General features: G+C 40.3%; 1 protein-coding gene across 1 annotated transcript; it reads right to left on the reverse strand.

Annotated features, from left to right (window-relative positions):
- Positions 1 to 1980: 1980 nt before the first annotated feature.
- LOC132867954 (DOMON domain-containing protein FRRS1L) lies at positions 1981 to 18725 on the reverse strand. Its single transcript, XM_060900925.1, has 5 exons — positions 18530 to 18725; positions 13314 to 13398; positions 9174 to 9312; positions 6919 to 7165; positions 1981 to 2153 (listed from the first exon to the last, which is right to left on the reverse strand). Exons 1-5 carry the CDS (start codon positions 18723 to 18725, stop codon positions 1981 to 1983), a joined length of 840 nt encoding a protein of 279 aa, XP_060756908.1.
- Between the last annotated feature and the right edge of the window lie 679 nt (positions 18726 to 19404).

A 19404-nucleotide genomic window follows, 5' to 3' on the forward strand; every position in this document is an offset into this window, starting at 1 on the left:
CTGACAAACTTCTGGACTCAGATATTTGAGGTTTTTACACGTATGTGTGGCAGGTCCATCCCACTGGACCTGATCACTGCTGTGTTTGGTGTAACCGCTGGTGATATTCAGATCTCCACATCCCAAGCATGTGCCATTGCATTTGCGTCACTTTTAGCTAGGAGACTTATCCTGCAGCAATGGAAGTCTGCCAGTCCCCCATCTTTCTTTTGTTGGGTAAAAGAAGTCCTTGCTTTTTTGCCCCTGGAAAAACTAAGGTATTCTAGGGGTAAATCCTCTGATAAATTTCACAATACCTGGAGTCCTTTTCTACAATTTGTAGACAATTTATCCTTCTCTTGATTACGCAACTATAGTCATTCATTAACAAAAACATACAGGATGTGTTATAGAAGGTTACATTTTATTTCATAAATGAGCACCCTTTTTTCTTTTTTTTTAAATGTAATTTAATTTTTTATTTGTTTTGTTTGTTGTGTGTGTGTGTATAGATACCCTTGGGGGTGGGAGTTTGTATAATTGCATTGTAAAAACTCGTGGGGGGGGGGGGGTCACTCAGATCCTTACACTTGCCCATTTTTCCTGCTTCCAACACATCAACTTCAAGAACTGACTGTTCTCTTGCTGCCTAATTATATCTCACCACTTGACAGGTGCCATTGTAATGAAATCGTTCTTCACTTGTCAGTGGTTTTAATGTTATGGGTGTATATGGTAATAATAAATTCTACCACATTCATTTGTTGAATCCTCAATTCTTATTTATTATAAGGTGCTGATTAAATTTCTATAAAAGCAGATTTGATAGACATGCTGGCTGTAATTAAAATCACAGGTTGATATGAATGCACTGGTTGTAATGCATTATTGTTTAACAGCTAATTCACAAGGACTTGTTTGGTGGATGATTCGCATCGTCTAAGACTTGTATTAAACACCTTGATTTCTGACCCAGGAATGACTATTTGTCCTATTATAATGTAAGTAATAACTGGAAATAACTTGTTCAGCATCATTAACTATAAATGTTTGAAATGTACAATGTATTGTTCACTAATTTAAAAAAAAGTAATGTAGTCAACGGTAATGGTAACGCATCAGGCTGCATCACATCACTGTATCTTGGATTATTTTCCTGTAACAGTACACACTGCTTTTTTTTTTTCTTTCTGTACTTAACCCAATTTAGTCCATACCACGGTGAGCAAACAGCCAGAGGGTGACACTGTTTAAGAATGAGATATCAATAACAGATAATCACTGACTTTGTAAATGCAAAACAAGTTTTCTACAATTTGTGTGGAATAAATTTTAAACTGCTCCTTGTCAAAAAAGACACCCTAGTCGAGATGTGTGTATGGAATGGCTCAGAAAATGGCTTGCTGGCATGCTTCAGTTAGGTCAGAGTTGCTAATACTGTACTACTGTACTGTCCATGGGCTTAAAGTTGTTAGAATGGGTTACTTCAACAGATAAGACTTCAATGTGTTACCTAAACATCATCCTAGATATTTCTTTTATGATGCAGAATAGCTGCTTCTCATCCTTTGCTGGCATGGTTATATACTGCAGCGCCTCCTGGTGATGATACTGGAAGCAAACTGTCACTTAGTGTGCGATGCTATTGTGAACAAACTGGCACTTGCATTTATTTGGCACTTGATTTGACAAGCCGTGAGGGGAAAAACAAAACTTATCAGCAATACTGGAGATGTATGTGACAAAAAAAGCTGAGGCATGTCATCTCTATGGCCTCTGAGCTTGATTAATAATATGCTCTATAGTAATATAGCCTTCTTCCGAGAACTGTATCTGTCCGGCATAAATCTAGCTTGCTGTAGATGATTAGCTGTTCCTGTTATTTCAGTACACAGATTTTTTTTTAATTATTATACTCAAATGTTCTTTTATTGCTGCCTGTCTCTAATGCTGTTAAGTCATAATAATCCCTGTCTGTTTCCAATTAGTATGTCGTCCTGGTTATGGGCTTCCCATGAGCAGGTAGAATGTGAGGGCCACAATGAGCAGGAGGCAGAACGGGGATGAAAACGTCTGGTAGGCTGTAGTGGGCATGAAAATGTCCTCGTATTTATAAATGCTGATCGTGTGATCAGACACTGGGGGTGTGTCGATGTCGTGCCTCGTTATGGAACCTGGAGAAAAATAAAGACAGGAATGTTAAATCAGACAACCATGTGGTGATGTTACATCCTGAAGATTCTTGGGAGGAAAAACAAACAAATTGCGATTTCTATATGGAGTGGAGTAATGTCGTCGTAGCCTACTGGGTACAAGAAGTTATGGATAAGTCAGTATGAGTAAGACATGCTGGATATGCACGTTGGACATGGAACCAAATCAGGACACATTATTTATGTTTGAATGTAAAACTGGAGGCACACTCCTCCCCATCCCCCAGTTTTTTAGAAAGCTTGCAAGAAAGGTTCACGTAGCATTTGGTTAAGAGTACAGGTGCATATCCAGACAGGGATCCCATGGGACACAACAAAACATTCAGGCAAGCTGGATGGATATTTTTATTGCTCAGATATGCAGTTTGACATAATGGGAGGCACTGCATGATGTATTTGCGGATTGGATTTATTCATTCTTAGTAACTGCCTGGTCAGAGTCGCAGTGGTTTAAATTAGGCTGTGAAATATGTTCGAAAATATTGTGAGCAGATGCAAACAAAAATAATATCTGCACGAATGGGATATTAAAAACAGCTCTGCCCACATCTCTAGTTGATGGTACTTATGAATTTTTGAGTGATATACAGTGGTGCTTGAAAGTTTGTGAACGCTTTCGTATTTTCTATATTTCTGCATAAATATGACCAAAAACATCAGATTTTCACACAAGTCCTAAAAGTAGATAAAGAGAACCCAGTTAAACAAATGAGACAAAAAATTTTATACTTGCTCATTTATTTATTGAGGAAAATGATCCAAGATTACATATCTGTGAGTGGTAAATGTACGTGAACCTCTAGGATTAGCAGTTAATTTGAAGGTGAAATTAGAGTCAGGTGTTTTCAATCAATGTGATGACAATCAGGTGTGAGTGGGCACCCTGTTTTATTTAAAGAACAGGGATCTATCAAAGTCTGATCTTTACAACACATGTTTGTGGAAGTGTATCATGGCACAAACAAAGGAGATTTCTGAGGACCTCAGAAAAAGCATTGTTGATGCTCATCAGACTGGAAAAGGTTACAAAACCATCTCTAAAGAGTTTAGACTCCGGGGGCGTCGTGGCTCAGGTGGTTAAGGCGCCATACCATGAATGCGGGCGACCCGGGTTCGATTCCGGCCCGAGGTCATTTCCCGATCCCTTCCCGTCTCTCTCTCCCGCTCATTTCCTGTCTCTACACTGTCCTATCCAATAAAGGTGCAAAAAGCCCAAAAAAATATCTTAAAAAAAAAAAAATAAAGAGTTTAGACTCCTCCAATCCACAGTCAGACAGACTGTGTACAAATGGAGGAAATTCAAGACCATTGTTACCCTCCCCAGGAGTGGTCAACCAACAAAGATCACTCCAAAAGGAAGGTGTGTAATAGTTGGCGAGGTCACAAAGGACCCCAGGGTAACTTCTAAGCAACTGAAGGCCTGTCTCACATTGGCTAATGTTAATGTTCATGAGTCCACCATCAGGAGAACACTGAACAACAGTGGTGTGCATGGCAGGGTTGCAAGGAGAAAGCCACTGCTCTCCAAAAAGAACATTGCTGCTCATCTGCAGTTTTATAAAGATCACGTGGACAAGCCAGAAGGCTATTGGAAAAATGTTTTGTGGACGGATGAGACCAAAATATAACTTTTTGGTTTAAATGAGAAGCATTATATTTGGAGAAAGGAAAACACTGCATTCCAGTATAAGAACCTTATCCCATCTGTGAAACATGGTGGTGGTAGTATCATGGTTTGGGCCTGTTTTGCTACATCTGGGCCAGGACGGCTTGCCATCATTGATGGAACAATGAATTCTGAATTATACCAGCAAATTCTAAAGGAAATAGCAGGACATCTATCCATGAACTGAATCTCAAGAGAAGGTGGGTCATGCAGCAAGACAACGACCCTAAGCACACAAGTCGTTCTGCCAGAGAATGGTGAAAGAAGAATAAAGTTAATGTTTTGGAATGGCCAAGTCAAAGTCCTGACCTTAATCCAATCAAAATGTTGTGGAAGGACCTGAAGTGAGCAGTTCATGTGAGGAAACCCGCCAACATCCCAGAGTTGAAGCTGTTCTGTATGGAGGAATGGGCTAAAATTCCTCCAAGCCAGTGTGTAGGACTGATCAACAGTTACCGGGAATGTTTAGTTGCAGTTATTGGTGCACAAGGGGTCACACCAGATACTGAAAGCAAAGTTTCACATACTTTTGCCACTCACAGATGTGTAATACGGGATCATTTTCCTCAATAAATAAATGACCAGATATAATATTTTTGTATCATTCGTTTAACTGGGTTCTCTTTATCTACAACCCCGATTCCAAAAAAGTTGGGACAAAGTACAAATTGTAAATAAAAACAGAATGCAATAATTTACAAATCTCAAAAACTGATATTGTATTCACAATAGAACATAGACAACATATCAAATGTTGAAAGTGAGACATTTTGAAATTTCATGCCAAATATTGGCTCATTTGAAATTTCATGATAGCAACACATCTCAAAAAAGTTGGGACAGGGGCAATAAGAGGCTGGAAAAGTTAAAGGTACAAAAAAGGAACAGCTGGAGGACCAAACTGCAACTCATTAGGTCAATTGGCAATAGGTCATTAACATGACTGGGTATAAATAGAGCATCTTGGAGTGGCAGCGGCTCTCAGAAGTAAAGATGGGAAGAGGATCACCAATCCTCCTAATTCTGCGCCGACAAATGGTGGAGCAATATCAGACAGGAGTTCGACAGTGTAAAATTGCAAAGAGTTTGAACATATCATCATCTACAGTGCATAATATCATCAAAAGATTCAGAGAATCTGGAAGAATCTCTGTGCGTAAGGGTCAAGGCCGGAAAACCATACTGGGTGCCCATGATCTTCGGGCTCTTAGACGGCACTGCATCACATACAGGCATGCTTCTGTATTGGAAATCACAAAATGGGCTCAGGAATATTTCCAGAGAACATTATCTGTGAACACAATTCACCGTGCCATCCACCATTGCCAGCTAAAACTCTATAGTTCAAAGAAGAAGCCGTATCTAAACGTGATCCAGAAGCGCAGACGTCTTCTCTGGGCCAAGGCTCATTTAAAATGGACTGTGGCAAAGTGGAAAACTGTTCTGTGGTCAGACGAATCAAAATTTGAAGCTCTTTATGGAAATCAGGGACGCCGTGTCATTCGGACTAAAGAGGAGAAGGACGACCCAAGTTGTTATCAGCGCTCAGTTCAGAAGCCTGCATCTCTGATGGTATGGGGTTGCATTAGTGCGTGTGGCATGGGCAGCTTACACATCTGGAAAGACACCATCAATGCTGAAAGGTATATCCAGGTTCTAGAGCAACATATGCTCCCATCCAGACGACGTCTCTTTCAGGGAAGACCTTGCATTTTCCAACATGACAGTGCCAAACCACATACTGCATCAATTACAGCATCATGGCTGCGTAGAAGAAGCGTCCGGGTACTGAACTGGCCAGCCTGCAGTCCAGATCTTTCACCCATAGAAAACATTTGGCGCATCATAAAACGGAAGATACGACAAAAAAGACCTAAGACAGTTGAGCAACTAGAATCCTACATTAGACAAGAATGGGTTAACATTCCTATCCCTAAACTTGAGCAACTTGTCTCCTCAGTCCCCAGACGTTTACAGACTGTTGTAAAGAGAAAAGGGGATGTCTCACAGTGGTAAACATGGCCTTGTCCCAACTTTTTTGAGATGTGTTGTTGTCATGAAATTTAAAATCACCTAATTTTTCTCTTTAAATTATACATTTTCTCAGTTTAAACATTTGGTATGTCATCTATGTTCTATTCTGAATAAAATATGGAATTTTGAAACTTCCACATCATTGCATTCCGTTTTTATTTACAATTTGTACTTTGTCCCAACTTTTTTGGAATCGGGGTTGTACTTTTAGGACTTGTGTGAAAATCTGATGACATTTTAGGCCATATTTATGCAGAAACAGAAAATTCTAAAGGGTTCACAAACTTTCAAGTATACTGTAGTTGAGGAAATGTAAGCTCCAGAGTTTACAGGCAAAGAAAGAAAGAAACACATACATACATACCCTTCCAAATTATGCCTCACCCACTTTCTGTATAAATCCAGATACAGATTTCAGTATTATGTTACACCCATAATACTTAACTGCTTCCATCTTGGTTGCCTTTGCAAACGAATGAAGATAAAATGGCAAGACAAGTTCCCACACACAGAAGTTCTGGAACAGTCAGGAATGATCAGCATATTTAAAATGCTTCGCATGACTCAACTTCGCTGGGTTGGTCATGTCACTCGGATGTCTGATGAGCGTCTCTTGAAGCACATCCTGTATAGAGAACTGGGAACTGGAGCTTGATCACGTGGTGACCAGAAGAGATATAAATACACACTCAAAGCCTCATTGAAAGACTTTGGCCTCGACCATGAAAACTGGGAGACTCTTGCTCAAAATCGCTCTGCGTGTCATACTGCTAGCTACGAAAAGCAGCGCGTTGCCAAGTCAAAACGTGTAACATGTAAAGCCTGAGGAAACAGTACCACCTTTGCACGAGTATTTTCTTTCACTGTCCTACCCTCACTGCCCCTGCACATTCTGTGTAAAGATTGGCCTTATCAGCCACCTGAGAACACATGTATCGATGACAGCAATGGATGCCTGATGTCATTGATAAAGACAGTCATCTTCCCTCAGGAAGGATGAACATCACACCAATAATACACACTTACCTTGTATAGCAGGTCCCCAGGCAAACAGGTAGTACCAGCTGAGATGCAGGTCCACCAGCGTTTCCTCACGTGGCACGTGAAGCGGGCGCTTGAAGCGACAAGTCACCCGATTGTTCTCAAAGAGGCCCTCCTCATCCCTTGCTGGGTTTCGCCTGATCTCTTTGGCCCACTGACCCACGTTATAGAAATGGTGGATCCTCACCCGTCCGTTATCATCGTGCACACAGCCCATGACATCATCACCTCCCTGGGAGAGGGAGAACAGATGATGACCACAACATTTCTTTCATGTATAATGTATATTTTACATGCGAACATAGACACATACAGTTAGGTCCATAAATATTTGGACAGAGACAACATTTTTCTAATTTTGGTTCTGTACATTACCACAATGAATTTTGAACAAAACAATTCAGATGCAGTTGAAGTTCAGACTTTAAGCTTTAATTCAGTGGGTTGAACAAAATGATTGCATAAAAATGTGAGGAACTAAAGCATTTTTTAAACACAATCCCTTCATTTCAGGGGCTCAAAAGTAATTGGACAAATTAAATTATTGTAAATAAAATGTTCATTTCTAATACTTGGTTGAAAACCCTTTGTTGGCAATGACTGCCTGAAGTCTTGAACTCATGGACATCACCAGATGCTGTGTTTCCTCCTTTTTAATGCTCTGCCAGGCCTTTACTGCAGCGGTTTTCAGTTGCTGTTTGTTTGTGGGCCTTTCTGTCTGAAGTTTAGTCTTTAACAAGTGAAATGCATGCTCAACTGGGTTGAGATCAGGTGACTGACTTGGCCATTCAAGAATATTCCACTTCTTTGCTTTAATAAACTCCTGGGTTGCTTTGGCTTTATGTTTTGGGTCATTGTCCATCTGTATTATGAAACGCCGACCAATCAGTTTGGCTGCGTTTGGCTGGATTTGAGCACACAGTATGTCTCTCAATACCTCAGAATTCATCCGGCTGCTTCTGTCCTGTGTCACATCATCAATAAACACTAGTGACCCAGTGTCACTGGCAGCCATGCATGCCCAAGCCATCACACTGCCTCCACCGTGTTTTACAGATGATGTGGTATGCTTTGGATCATGAGCTGTACCACGCCTTTGCCATACTTTTTTCTTTCCATCATTCTGGTTGAGGTTGATCTTGATTTCATCTGTCCAAAGAATGTTCTTCCAGAACTGTGCTGGCTTTTTTAGATGTTTTTTAGCAAAGTCCAATCTAGCCTTTTTATTCTTGAGGCTTATGAGTGGCTTGCACCGTGCAGTGAACCCTCTGTATTTACTTTCATGCAGTCTTCTCTTTATGGTAGATTTGGATATTGATACGCCTACCTCCTGGAGAGTGTTGTTCACTTGGTTGGCTGTTGTGAAGGGGTTTCTCTTCACCGTGGAAATTATTCTGCGATCATCCACCACTGTTGTCTTCTGTGGGCGTCCAGGTCTTTTTGCATTGATGAGTTCACCAGTGCTTTCTTTCTTTCTCAGGATGTACCAAACTGTAGATTTTGCCACTACTAATATTGTAGCAATTTCTCAGATGGGTTTTTTCTGTTTTCGCAGCTTAAGGATGGCTTGTTTCACCTGCATGGAGAGCTCCTTTGACCGCATGTTTTCTTCACAGCAAAATCTTCCAAATGCAAGCACCACACCTCAAATCAACTCCAGGCCTTTTATCTGCTTAATTGAGAATGACATAGCGAAGGAATTGCCCACACCTGCCCATGAAATAGCCTTTGAGTCAACTGTCCAATTACTTTTGGTCCCTTTAAAAACAGGGTGGCACATGTTAAGGAGCTGAAACTCCTGAACCCTTCATCCAATTTTAATGTGATACCCTCAAATGAAAGCTGAAAGTCTGGACTTTATGTCCATGTCCATTATATAACTATAACTTGAATATGTTTCAGTAAACAGGTAAAAAAACAAAATTTGTGTCAGTGTCCAAATATATATCGACCTCACTGTATAGGTTCTGCAGTTAGGTCAAGGTCAAGATTATCTGTCAGGGACAAATTGCAAATATATGATGCAACGTATTGAAATGTTTTCCTTAGTTCCTCGTCCTACATTGCAACGACACATGGAATCTTTTCGGCGGATCTTTCTGCCAAACGTAACTCGGAGTAAAGCCACTTTAATGAAATCATTAAAATGTACTGAAGAGCATTCATGGTTGCTTCTGAAATACCAGCCCTTGCGTATGTCTCTCAGATCCACATTTTAATTTGCTTTCTTTTAGAAGTACCATTTTCTTGTCAGAAGAAAAGCCAACAGCAACCCAGCCATCTGTGTCTGCACTCATCTCGAATTCAACATCTGTACCGATGCGCCTGTAACTTAGGAAATAGTCGCATGTTTCTGCGTCACAGCCTGGCTTTCCATACCTACACACACAAAAACAAATCAATGCAGACAGAGATGAAGAGAAATTTATGATACAACCCCAAATCAGAAAAAGTTAGGACGGGATATCGAAATTAAAACTGAAAACAATGATTTAAAAAAAAAATCTTTGACCTGTATTGTACTCAAAACAATACAACAGCATGTTGATGTTTTACCTCATGGATTTTTTTTTTTTTTAAATACACACATCAATTTTGATTCTTGTGACACATTTCAAAAGAAGTTGGGACAGTAAAGCATTTACCACTTTATAATGTTGCCATTCCTTCTCACAACACTTAAAATATGTTTAGGGACTGAAGACACCAAGTGATGAAGTGTTTCAGGTGTTATTTTGCCCCATTCTTCCTGCAAACAGGTCTTAAGGTGTGTAACAGTACGGGGTTGTCATTATATTTTTTGTTTCAAAATTCTTCACACCTTCTCGATTGGGGACAGAGGAGACAGGCACCCTCTTCTTCCACAGTCATGCCTTTGTAATGTGTGCAGAATGTGTTTTTGCATTGTCTTGTTGAAATCTCTCTGGAAAAGATGTCTGCGTGAAGGCAGCATATGTTGCTCCAAAATCTCAATGTACTTTTATGCATTTAATGCTCCATCACAGACGTGTAAGTTACCTTTCCCAAGGGCACTGACACAACCCCATACCATGACAGACCCTGGCTTTTAGCCTTGTTGCTTGGTAACAGTCAGGATGGTCATATTTGGTCCGGAGCACACAGTGTCCATTTCTTCCAAAAAAGACCTGGAATACTGATTCATCTGACCCCAATATACATTTCCACTGTGTGATGTTCCATCTCAGACACCTCTAAGCCCAGAGAAGTTGACGGCGCTTCTGAACACAGTTAATATAAGGCTTCCTTTTTGTACAGTAAAGTTTTAACTGGCATTTGTGGATGTAACTCTGTATTGTAATACAACCCCGATTCCAAAAAAGTTGGGACAAAGTACAAATTGTAAATAAAAACGGAATGCAATAATTTACAAATCTCAAAAACTGATATTGTATTCACAATAGAACATAGACAACATATCAAATGTCGAAAGTGAGACATTTTGAAATCTCATGCCAAATATTGGCTCATTTGAAATTTCATGACAGCAACACATCTCAAAAAAGTTGGGACAGGGGCAATAAGAGGCTGGAAAAGTTAAAGGTACAAAAAAGGAACAGCTGGAGGACCAAATTGCAACTCATTAGGTCAATTGGCAATAGGTCATTAACATGACTGGGTATAAAAAGAGCATCTTGGAGTGGCAGCGGCTCTCAGAAGTAAAGATGGGAAGAGGATCACCAATCCCCCTAATTCTGCGCCGACAAATAGTGGAGCAATATCAGAAAGGAGTTCGACAGTGTAAAATTGCAAAGAGTTTGAACATATCATCATCTACAGTGCATAATATCATCAAAAGATTCAGAGAATCTGGAAGAATCTCTGTGCGTAGGGGTCAAGGCCAGAAAACCATACTGGGTGCCGGTGATCTTCGGGCCCTTAGACGGCACTGCATCACATACAGGCATGCTTCTGTATTGGAAATCACAAAATGGGCTCAGGAATTTTTCCAGAGAACATTATCTGTGAACACAATTCACCGTGCCATCCGCCGTTACCAGCTAAAACTCTATAGTTCAAAGAAGAAGCCGTATCTAAACGTGATCCAGAAGCGCAGACGTCTTCTCTGGGCCAAGGCTCATTTAAAATGGACTGTGGCAAAGTGGAAAACTGTTCTGTGGTCAGACGAATCAAAATTTGAAGTTCTTCATGGAAATCAGGGACGCCGTGTCATTCGGACTAAAGAGGAGAAGGACGACCCAAGTTGTTATCAGCGCTCAGTTCAGAAGCCTGCATCTCTGATGGTATGGGGTTGCATTAGTGCGTGTGGCATGGGCAGCTTACACATCTGGAAAGACACCATCAATGCTGAAAGAAATATCCAGGTTCTAGAGCAACATATGCTCCCATCCAGACGACGTCTCTTTCAGGGAAGACCTTGCATTTTCCAACATGACAATGCCAAACCCCATACTGCATCAATTACAGCATCATGGCTGCGTAGAAGAAGGGTCCGGGTACTGAACTGGCCAGCCTGCAGTCCAGATCTTTCACCCATAGAAAACATTTGGTGCATCATAAAACGGAAGATACGACAAAAAAGACCTAAGACAGTTGAGCAACTAGAATCCTACATTAGACAAGAATGGGTTAATATTCCTATCCCTAAACTTGAGCAACTTGTCTCCTCAGTCCCTAGACGTTTACAGACTGTTGTAAAGAGAAAAGGGGATGTCTCACAGTGGTAAACATGGCCTTGTCCCAACTTTTTTGAGATGTGTTGTTGTCATGAAATTTAAAATCACCTAATTTTTCTCTTTAAATGATACATTTTCTCAGTTTAAACATTTGATATGTCATCTATGTTCTATTCTGAATAAAATATGGAATTTTGAAACTTCCACATCACTGCATTCCGTTTTTATTCACAATTTGTACTTTGTCCCAACTTTTTTGGAATCGGGGTTGTACTTGACAAAGATTTTCCAATGTAATCCTGAGCCCATGTGGTTACATCAGCTCAAGATGAATGACAGTTCTTGATGAAGTGCTGTCTGAGGGATCAGAGATAACGAGTGTTCAGCTTAGGCTTGTGCCCTTGCCCTTTACACACCAAAATTCCTACATATTCCTTGAATCGTTTAATGATGATATGCACTGTAGAGAGTGAAATATCCAAATCCCTTTGTAGCTTTCTTTGAGGAATATTGTTTTCAAACATTTTAATAATATTCTCACACGTTTGTTGACAAACTGGAGATCCTCAGCCCGTCTTTACTCCTCAAACACTAGGCCTTTCCTGAATATTGAATTTGTCTAAAATCATGGTTACAATCACCTTTTGACATCACCTGTTTTAAACCACGTCTTTATTGAATTGTTTTACCTCAGTAATAGCCCTAAATTGCCCTCATCCCAACATTTTTTGGAATGTGTTGCAGGTCTGAAACACAGGAATGGATGAAAGTGAAAGTGAAGTTGATCAGACAAAACACAAAATATTTTGGGTTCATTCTGTCTGCGGGCAGCATGGTGGCGTAGTGGTTAGCGCTGTCGCCTCACAGCAAGAAGGTCCGGGTTCGAGCCCCGTGGCTGACGAGGGCCTTTCTGTGCGGAGTTTGCATGTTGTCCGCGTGGGTTTCCTCTGGGTGCTCCGGTTTCCTCCACAGTCCAAAGACATGCAGGTTAGGTTAACTGGTGATTCTAAATTGACCGTAGGTGTGAATGGTTATGTTTCAGCCCTGTGATGACCTGGCAACTTGTCCAGGGTGTACCCCGCCTTTTCGCCCATAGTCAGCTAGGATAGGCTCCAGCTTGCCTGCGACCCTGTAGAACAGGATAAAGCGGCTACAGATAACGAGATGAGATGAGATTTTGTCTGCAATGAAATACAAGTCAAAGTCAGTTTAGAAATCACTGTTTTTTTTTAATTTGCATTTTCATACCGTCCCAACTTTTCTGATTTGGGGTTGTAGCTCGCTTTTTGGAGCTTAAACAGTTTGTTGATTTTTATTGCTTGTTTACTTTTATATGACACCTTGATTGATTTTAATTGACATTAGTGGCCCTTATGTGAACTGAATGTAGCTAGATTACATCAGTGTTTCCTTACAAAACCTCATATGTAAAAAAACAAAACATCTATGCATATGCTGCTATGGTAAACTAATCAACAACGACATGGTGTGATGATTGGACTGATTACTCTCCAATAACAGCATGCTCCAAAGTGTTTTGTTCCTCTAATACCACAGCAATTTGACAATTAATATAATTTTTAACTTATCAATATATGACACATCAGGGGCAGCGTAATTAACATCATCTGACTCTTCAGAATTCAAGCATTCAAGTGTGCCGGGGTATAAGTATATTCTAATGCACAGCATATTGGTATATTAAATATTAAAATTTAAGCTCACCTGATGCAACCTTTCGTTACTCCACAATCGCTGACTTTGATGCGGGCGAAAGGGTCAACAGGTGGTGCAGTTGGGAAGGGATAACCTGGGTGACACAAATCAAAGACAAACAGAAGAAGAAATTGTTATTGGGAATATGATTGACAGAAACGTGCAGGTTGAACATCCCTTTCCAAAGTTGGTCACCCCTTTGTTGCTGTAACAGCCTCCGCTCTTCAAATCTCTTGTAGACTAGAACAGGTTTTCTTTTAGGATTCGCTTGTACTGGACTCCATCCATCTTGGCCTCAACCCTGACCAGTTTCCCAGTCCCTGCTGATAAAAAAGCATCCCCACAGCATGATTCTACCACCACCGTGCTTCACTGTGGGGATGGTATTCTCCAAGTCATGAGCAGTATTGGGTTTCTGCCTAGTGTGTGGCAAGGCCAAACAAAACTCATTTGACAAGCAAACATTTTTTTTCCACAGGTTCGCTGAATTTCCAAAACCAGAAGTCATATGTATTTTTTCAGTAGTGGCTTTTCTTCTGGGTGGCATGGTGGTGTAGTTTGTAGCGCTGTCGCCTCACAGCAAGAAGGTCCGGGTTCAAGCCCCGTGGCCGGCGAGGGCCTTTCTGTGCGGAGTTTGCATGTTCTCCCCGTATCCGCATGGGTTTCCTCCGGGTGCTCCGGTTTCCTCCACAGTCCAAAGACATGCAGGTTAGGTTAACTGGTGACTCTAAATTGACCGTAGGTGTGAATGAGTGTGAATGGTTGTCTGTGTCTATGTGTCAGTCCTGTGATGACCTGGCGACTTGTCCAGGGTGTACTCCGCCTTTCGCCCATAGTCAGCTGGGATAGGCTCCAGCTTGCCTGCGACCCTGTAGAACAGGATAAAGCGGCTAGAGATAATGAGATGAGATTTTATTTTATTTATTCTTTTTTCAGATGATTTTATCTTCTATTTTTAGACATGTTTACTTCTTCTCTGAGTCAGGAGCCTGGTAGCAAATTTGAATTTCCCTCCAGGGATTAATAAAGTAATTCTGATTCTGATTCTGAACTGGTTTGCTTTTCCATTGGCTAGAGAGCCACCATAGAACTACAACATGAAGGCACTGTATATGTCTGTCAAGTTAAGGTCCCTCCCATGCCAGGATCTGGTCTTCCCAGGCAGTTTCAGTACTACCCAGCTCTTTGAGGCGCATGGGTGCAGCGCCAGTTTCTGTTTCTATATACGTCTGTATACGTCTCCAATTTCCCAGCAACACTAGCACCAAGCACAACAACAACAATAATGGCAGACTCCTGGATTACACAGACTAGATGCTACACTAACTCTGGTGTTTTTTTTTAAATGGTGATCACAAAATTTTGGGTGGTCTTGTTGGTCATTCTAATCCTGACCCCAGCTCCTAACATAAGTGATTCTTGGCTGTAGACCAGCAAAGTGTTTGTGTAACTCTGGAACCAGTCTTCCTGGCTGAGAGCTGGTTCTCTGGCTGTCAAAACCTGAAGAACTGGTTCAAGATTAGGCGCCATCTTGGAATGGGCCCTCAAACTGTTTTGGTTGGAAAATGGTAACAGACAGTTGGAACACATGCAGAACTCTGCAGAGATTCAAGCTCAGTATCAGACTGGGAACCCTGGAGCTGTGAGGCAGCAAAGATACCTAGTACGTTTTGTAGCTTAGAAAAGTAATATTAAAGTAACTGCAATTAAAGTATTTGGATATTATCAGAGGTGGACAAAGTACCCAACTTCATTGCTTAAGTCAAAGTACAGATCCCACTGGTCAAATGTTACTCCTATACAAGTGAAAGTTGTGCAGTCAAATTTTTACTTTAGTTAAAGTACTGAAGTACTTGCTTTTAAAAATACTTAAGTATTAAAAGTACATTTTCTGTCAACGCATCATTGTATTATTGCCACAATGCTTACAAAACCTAACACTGTTACCAAAGACAGAAATGTGAATTCACAAAATGAACACATGCTGTGCCATCATGGTGGTTTAACATTAAGCAAGGTAGTCAATGAAACTCCACCAGACATGCTAGCAAACTCTTTTCAAACTCAAAATCATATTGGGTAGCTAATGCTACTCAAAAAGAAATATTTCTACATTGTTTATTTGGCAAGATTATGCTAAAAGATATTTCTGAAAGGATTTCAGATAAGTTAACATTATTCATGTTAGCGTAACTCCGTTTTTACATGCTAACTAACAGTGTCTAAGTTAACTAGCTATGTGTTAACGTTAGCCGTGGACAAGGCTACAGCAACTTGGTGGGCAAACCCATAGAAAGTCATTTGACTAACCAGACTGCATAGCTATTGCAACATTATCACTAACTCTAGAGGCACAGACAACTTTGTTGCAGGCTTTTTCTTGGAATAAAACGTATATATATATACCTCAATATGCTCCTGCAGGTTGGATGGTGGGTTTTTGGCAAACATTTCAATCAAAACAAATCTTTAATCCTTTCAGAAAACTGAAACATGGGTTCTAGCTATAGCCATGAGTGCGTGCCTTCCCCAGAAGAACCGCCTCCTTCCATTCTGTCATCAACTGATCGTGTTAAATAATGCTGCTGAGAAATCCGTAAACTTGATTTTATACAGTCTATGGACGAGATGTGACCCTAGTGATTACTTACTGTCTCAGTGTCAGCTGTGAAAAAACCAATCACGTTTTAGAAAAGAAAAGAAAAAAATTCACTTTCAAAGCTGCTTCATAGTAACGAGGATATTGATAGAAATGTAGTGGAGTGAAAAGTACGATATTTGGCTTTCAAATGTAGTGAAGTCATAAGTTTCCAAAAAAAAATTACTCAAGTAAAGTACAGATACTCAAAAGGTGTACTTAAGTACAGTATTCAAGTAAATGTACTTCGTTACTGTCCACCTCTGGATATTATAAACCATTATGATGGACAACATCTTCTCACTGTTCCTCGAACCAAGTGTAAAATACAACCCCAATTCCAAAAAAGTTGGGACAAAGTACAAATTGTAAATAAAAACGGAATGCAATAATTTACAAATTAAAAAAACCTGATATTGTATTCACAATAGAACATAGACAACATATCAAGTGTCGAAAGTGAGGCATTTTGAAATTTCATGCCAAATATTGGCTCATTTGAAATTTCATGACAGCAACACATCTCAAAAAAGTTGGGACAGGGGCAATAAGAGGCTGGAAAAGTTAAAGGTACAAAAAAGGAACAGCTGGAGGACCAAATTGCAACTCATTAGGTCAATTGACAATAGGTCATTAACATGACTGGGTATAAAAAGGGCATCTTGGAGTGGCAGCAGCTCTCAGAAGTAAAGATGGGAAGAGGATCACCAATCCCCCTAATTCTGTGCCGACAAATAGTGGAGCAATATCAGAAAGGAGTTCGACAGTGTAAAATTGCAAAGAGTTTGAGCATATCATCATCTACAGTGCATAATATCATCAAAAGATTCAGAGAATCTGGAAGAATCTCTGTGCGTAAGGGTCAAGGCCGGAAAACCATACTGGGTGCCCGTGATCTTCGGGCCCTTAGACGGCACTGCATCACATACAGGCATGCTTCTGTATTGGAAATCACAAAGTGGGCTCAGGAATATTTCCAGAGAACATTATCTCTGAACACAATTCACCGTGCCATCCGCTGTTGCCAGCTAAAACTCTATAGTTCAAAGAAGAAGCTGTATCTAAACATAATTCAGAAGCGCAGACGTCTTCTCTGGGTCAAGGCTCATTTAAAATGGACTGTGGCAAAGTGGAAAACTGTTCTGTGGTCAGACGAATCAAAATTTGAAGTTCTTTATGGAAATCAGGGACACCGTGTCATTCGGACTAAAGAGGAGAAGGACGACCCAAGTTGTTATCAGCGCTCAGTTCAGAAGCCTGCATCTCTGATGGTATGGGGTTGCATTAGTGCATGTGGCATGGGCAGCTTACACATCTGGAAAGACACCGTGAATGCTGAAAGGTATATCCAGGTCCTAGAGCAACATATGCTCCCATCCAGACGACGTCTCTTTCAGGGAAGACCTTGCATTTTCCAACATGACAATGCCAAACCACATACTGCATCAATTACAGCATCATGGCTGCGTAGAAGAAGGGTCCGGGTACTGAACTGGCCAGCCTGCAGTCCAGATCTTTCACTCATAGAAAACATTTGGCGCATCATAAAATGGAAGATACGACAAAAAAGACCTAAGACAGTTGAGCAACTAGAATCCTACATTAGACAAGAATGGGTTAACATTCCTATCCTTAAACTTGAGCAACTTGTCTCCTCAGTCCCCAGACGTTTACAGACTGTTGTAAAGAGAAAAGGGGATGTCTCACAGTGGTAAACATGGCCTTGTCCCAACTTTTTTGAGATGTGTTGTTGTCATGAAATTTAAAATCACCTAATTTTTCTCTTTAAATTATACATTTTCTCAGTTTAAACATTTGATATGTCATCTATGTTCTATTCTGAATAAAATATGGAATTTTGAAACTTCCACATCATTGCATTCCGTTTTTATTTACAATTTGTACTTTGTCCCAACTTTTTTGGAATCGGGGTTGTATTTGGTGATAGATCTTTTGCGGTTGCTGGCCCAAAAGTGTGGAATAGCCTTCCCCTTGATATAAGGAATTCAGACGACGTGAATATTTTCAAATCTAAATTAAAGACTTTTTTTATTTAAAGAACATTATTTATTATAAACGTAAATCGGATTGTAGGTTTTTTTAAATACTTTTATATCTTGTAAAGCGCATAAGAATATTTTTATAAATTATGCGCTCTATACATTTAATAAATTCAAATTCAATATAATATACAACCAATATTAAAAAAAAAAAAAATCAGTAGACAGGATGCTACACAGGCCTGTTCTCCTGAGCAGCTGAAGGCAGCAGAGGGCGTGGCTTAAGCCTCAGTCAGGGGTGCTGACCGCGGTGCTGATTTAAGACCTGCTTCCAGAACAAGGCACAGCATGACACAGAAGCATTCCAACACCCAAAACAGGACAGGATTTGATATAATTATCAAATATTATATATTTTTAAAAATAGGTTATTTCTAACATAACCATATTTTTCTGTATCCCACAAAAAACAAAGAAATAATCTTTGTTCATTTTCAACAGGCCTACAACAACACTGCTCCAATAGTCAAAGAAAAACAAAACATATTCTTAAAGGTAGCCGATTAGCAGTAATCCGGTTTTATTACCTTCGTCTGAAAGATATCTAGACTCCAGAAATTCTGAAGCGAAAGTGCTGTAGGAGTCCTTGTGGTGCTCGTTGTGTCCCGGCTCTCCCTGCTCTCCATGGCCGCTCCGGAGTGTGTTATCGTCGGTCGGGCTGCCTGTGATCAGCCGCCACAGCCTCGGCTCCAGCAGCAGCACAAAGAGATGCGCAAGAAACATCACCAGAGGTTTCCGACGAGATTTATTTATCAAACCAAAAATAAATAAGTTGGATATAAGCTTTGAGTCGCATTCCAGTGCGTAATATCGGGCCGTCCAGCGCGGGTTAAGCCGATTAGATCATATTTATGGGTGAAAGAAATTCAGCTAATAATGAAAAGGATGCGCGAGCGGAGGGGCTTGGAGCGGAGGGGCCAATAAGGCTGTACCAAGCACCTCACAGGGGGTTTCTATATGCACAGGGGTGCTTTTGCTAAATTAATAAATTCGACTGAAATACAAACATTATTTATTTGACACTAATTTCCCTTTGATGAATTATATACCACATCATTAGGCCGACTAACATTTATCATTTTCCCAATCAGTAGCTTCATATTCTTCTCCCTTCCCCAGTAGTCGCACCAGTTTCTCTCGCCCTCCTCATATCAATATACAGATTGTCCCGCCAATAAAAGAGCATCACGTGTCATGGAATGGAGTCACACTTGGGCATTTTATTGTACACTGTTTTACTGCCATCACTGTTACATTGTCCAGGTGAGTTCAACTAACAGCTAATCCAATCCTATTATATTGTAAATAATAACCTAATTTATTAGTTTATGATTGTAAATAGATGATATCAAGTGTAAGTGCAGAGATAGGCTCAAGTCATTATAATGGAATATATATATAT

The sequence above is a fragment of the Neoarius graeffei genome, chromosome 19, assembly GCF_027579695.1.
Source record: "Neoarius graeffei isolate fNeoGra1 chromosome 19, fNeoGra1.pri, whole genome shotgun sequence".
Classification (NCBI taxonomy): domain Eukaryota; kingdom Metazoa; phylum Chordata; class Actinopteri; order Siluriformes; family Ariidae; genus Neoarius; species Neoarius graeffei.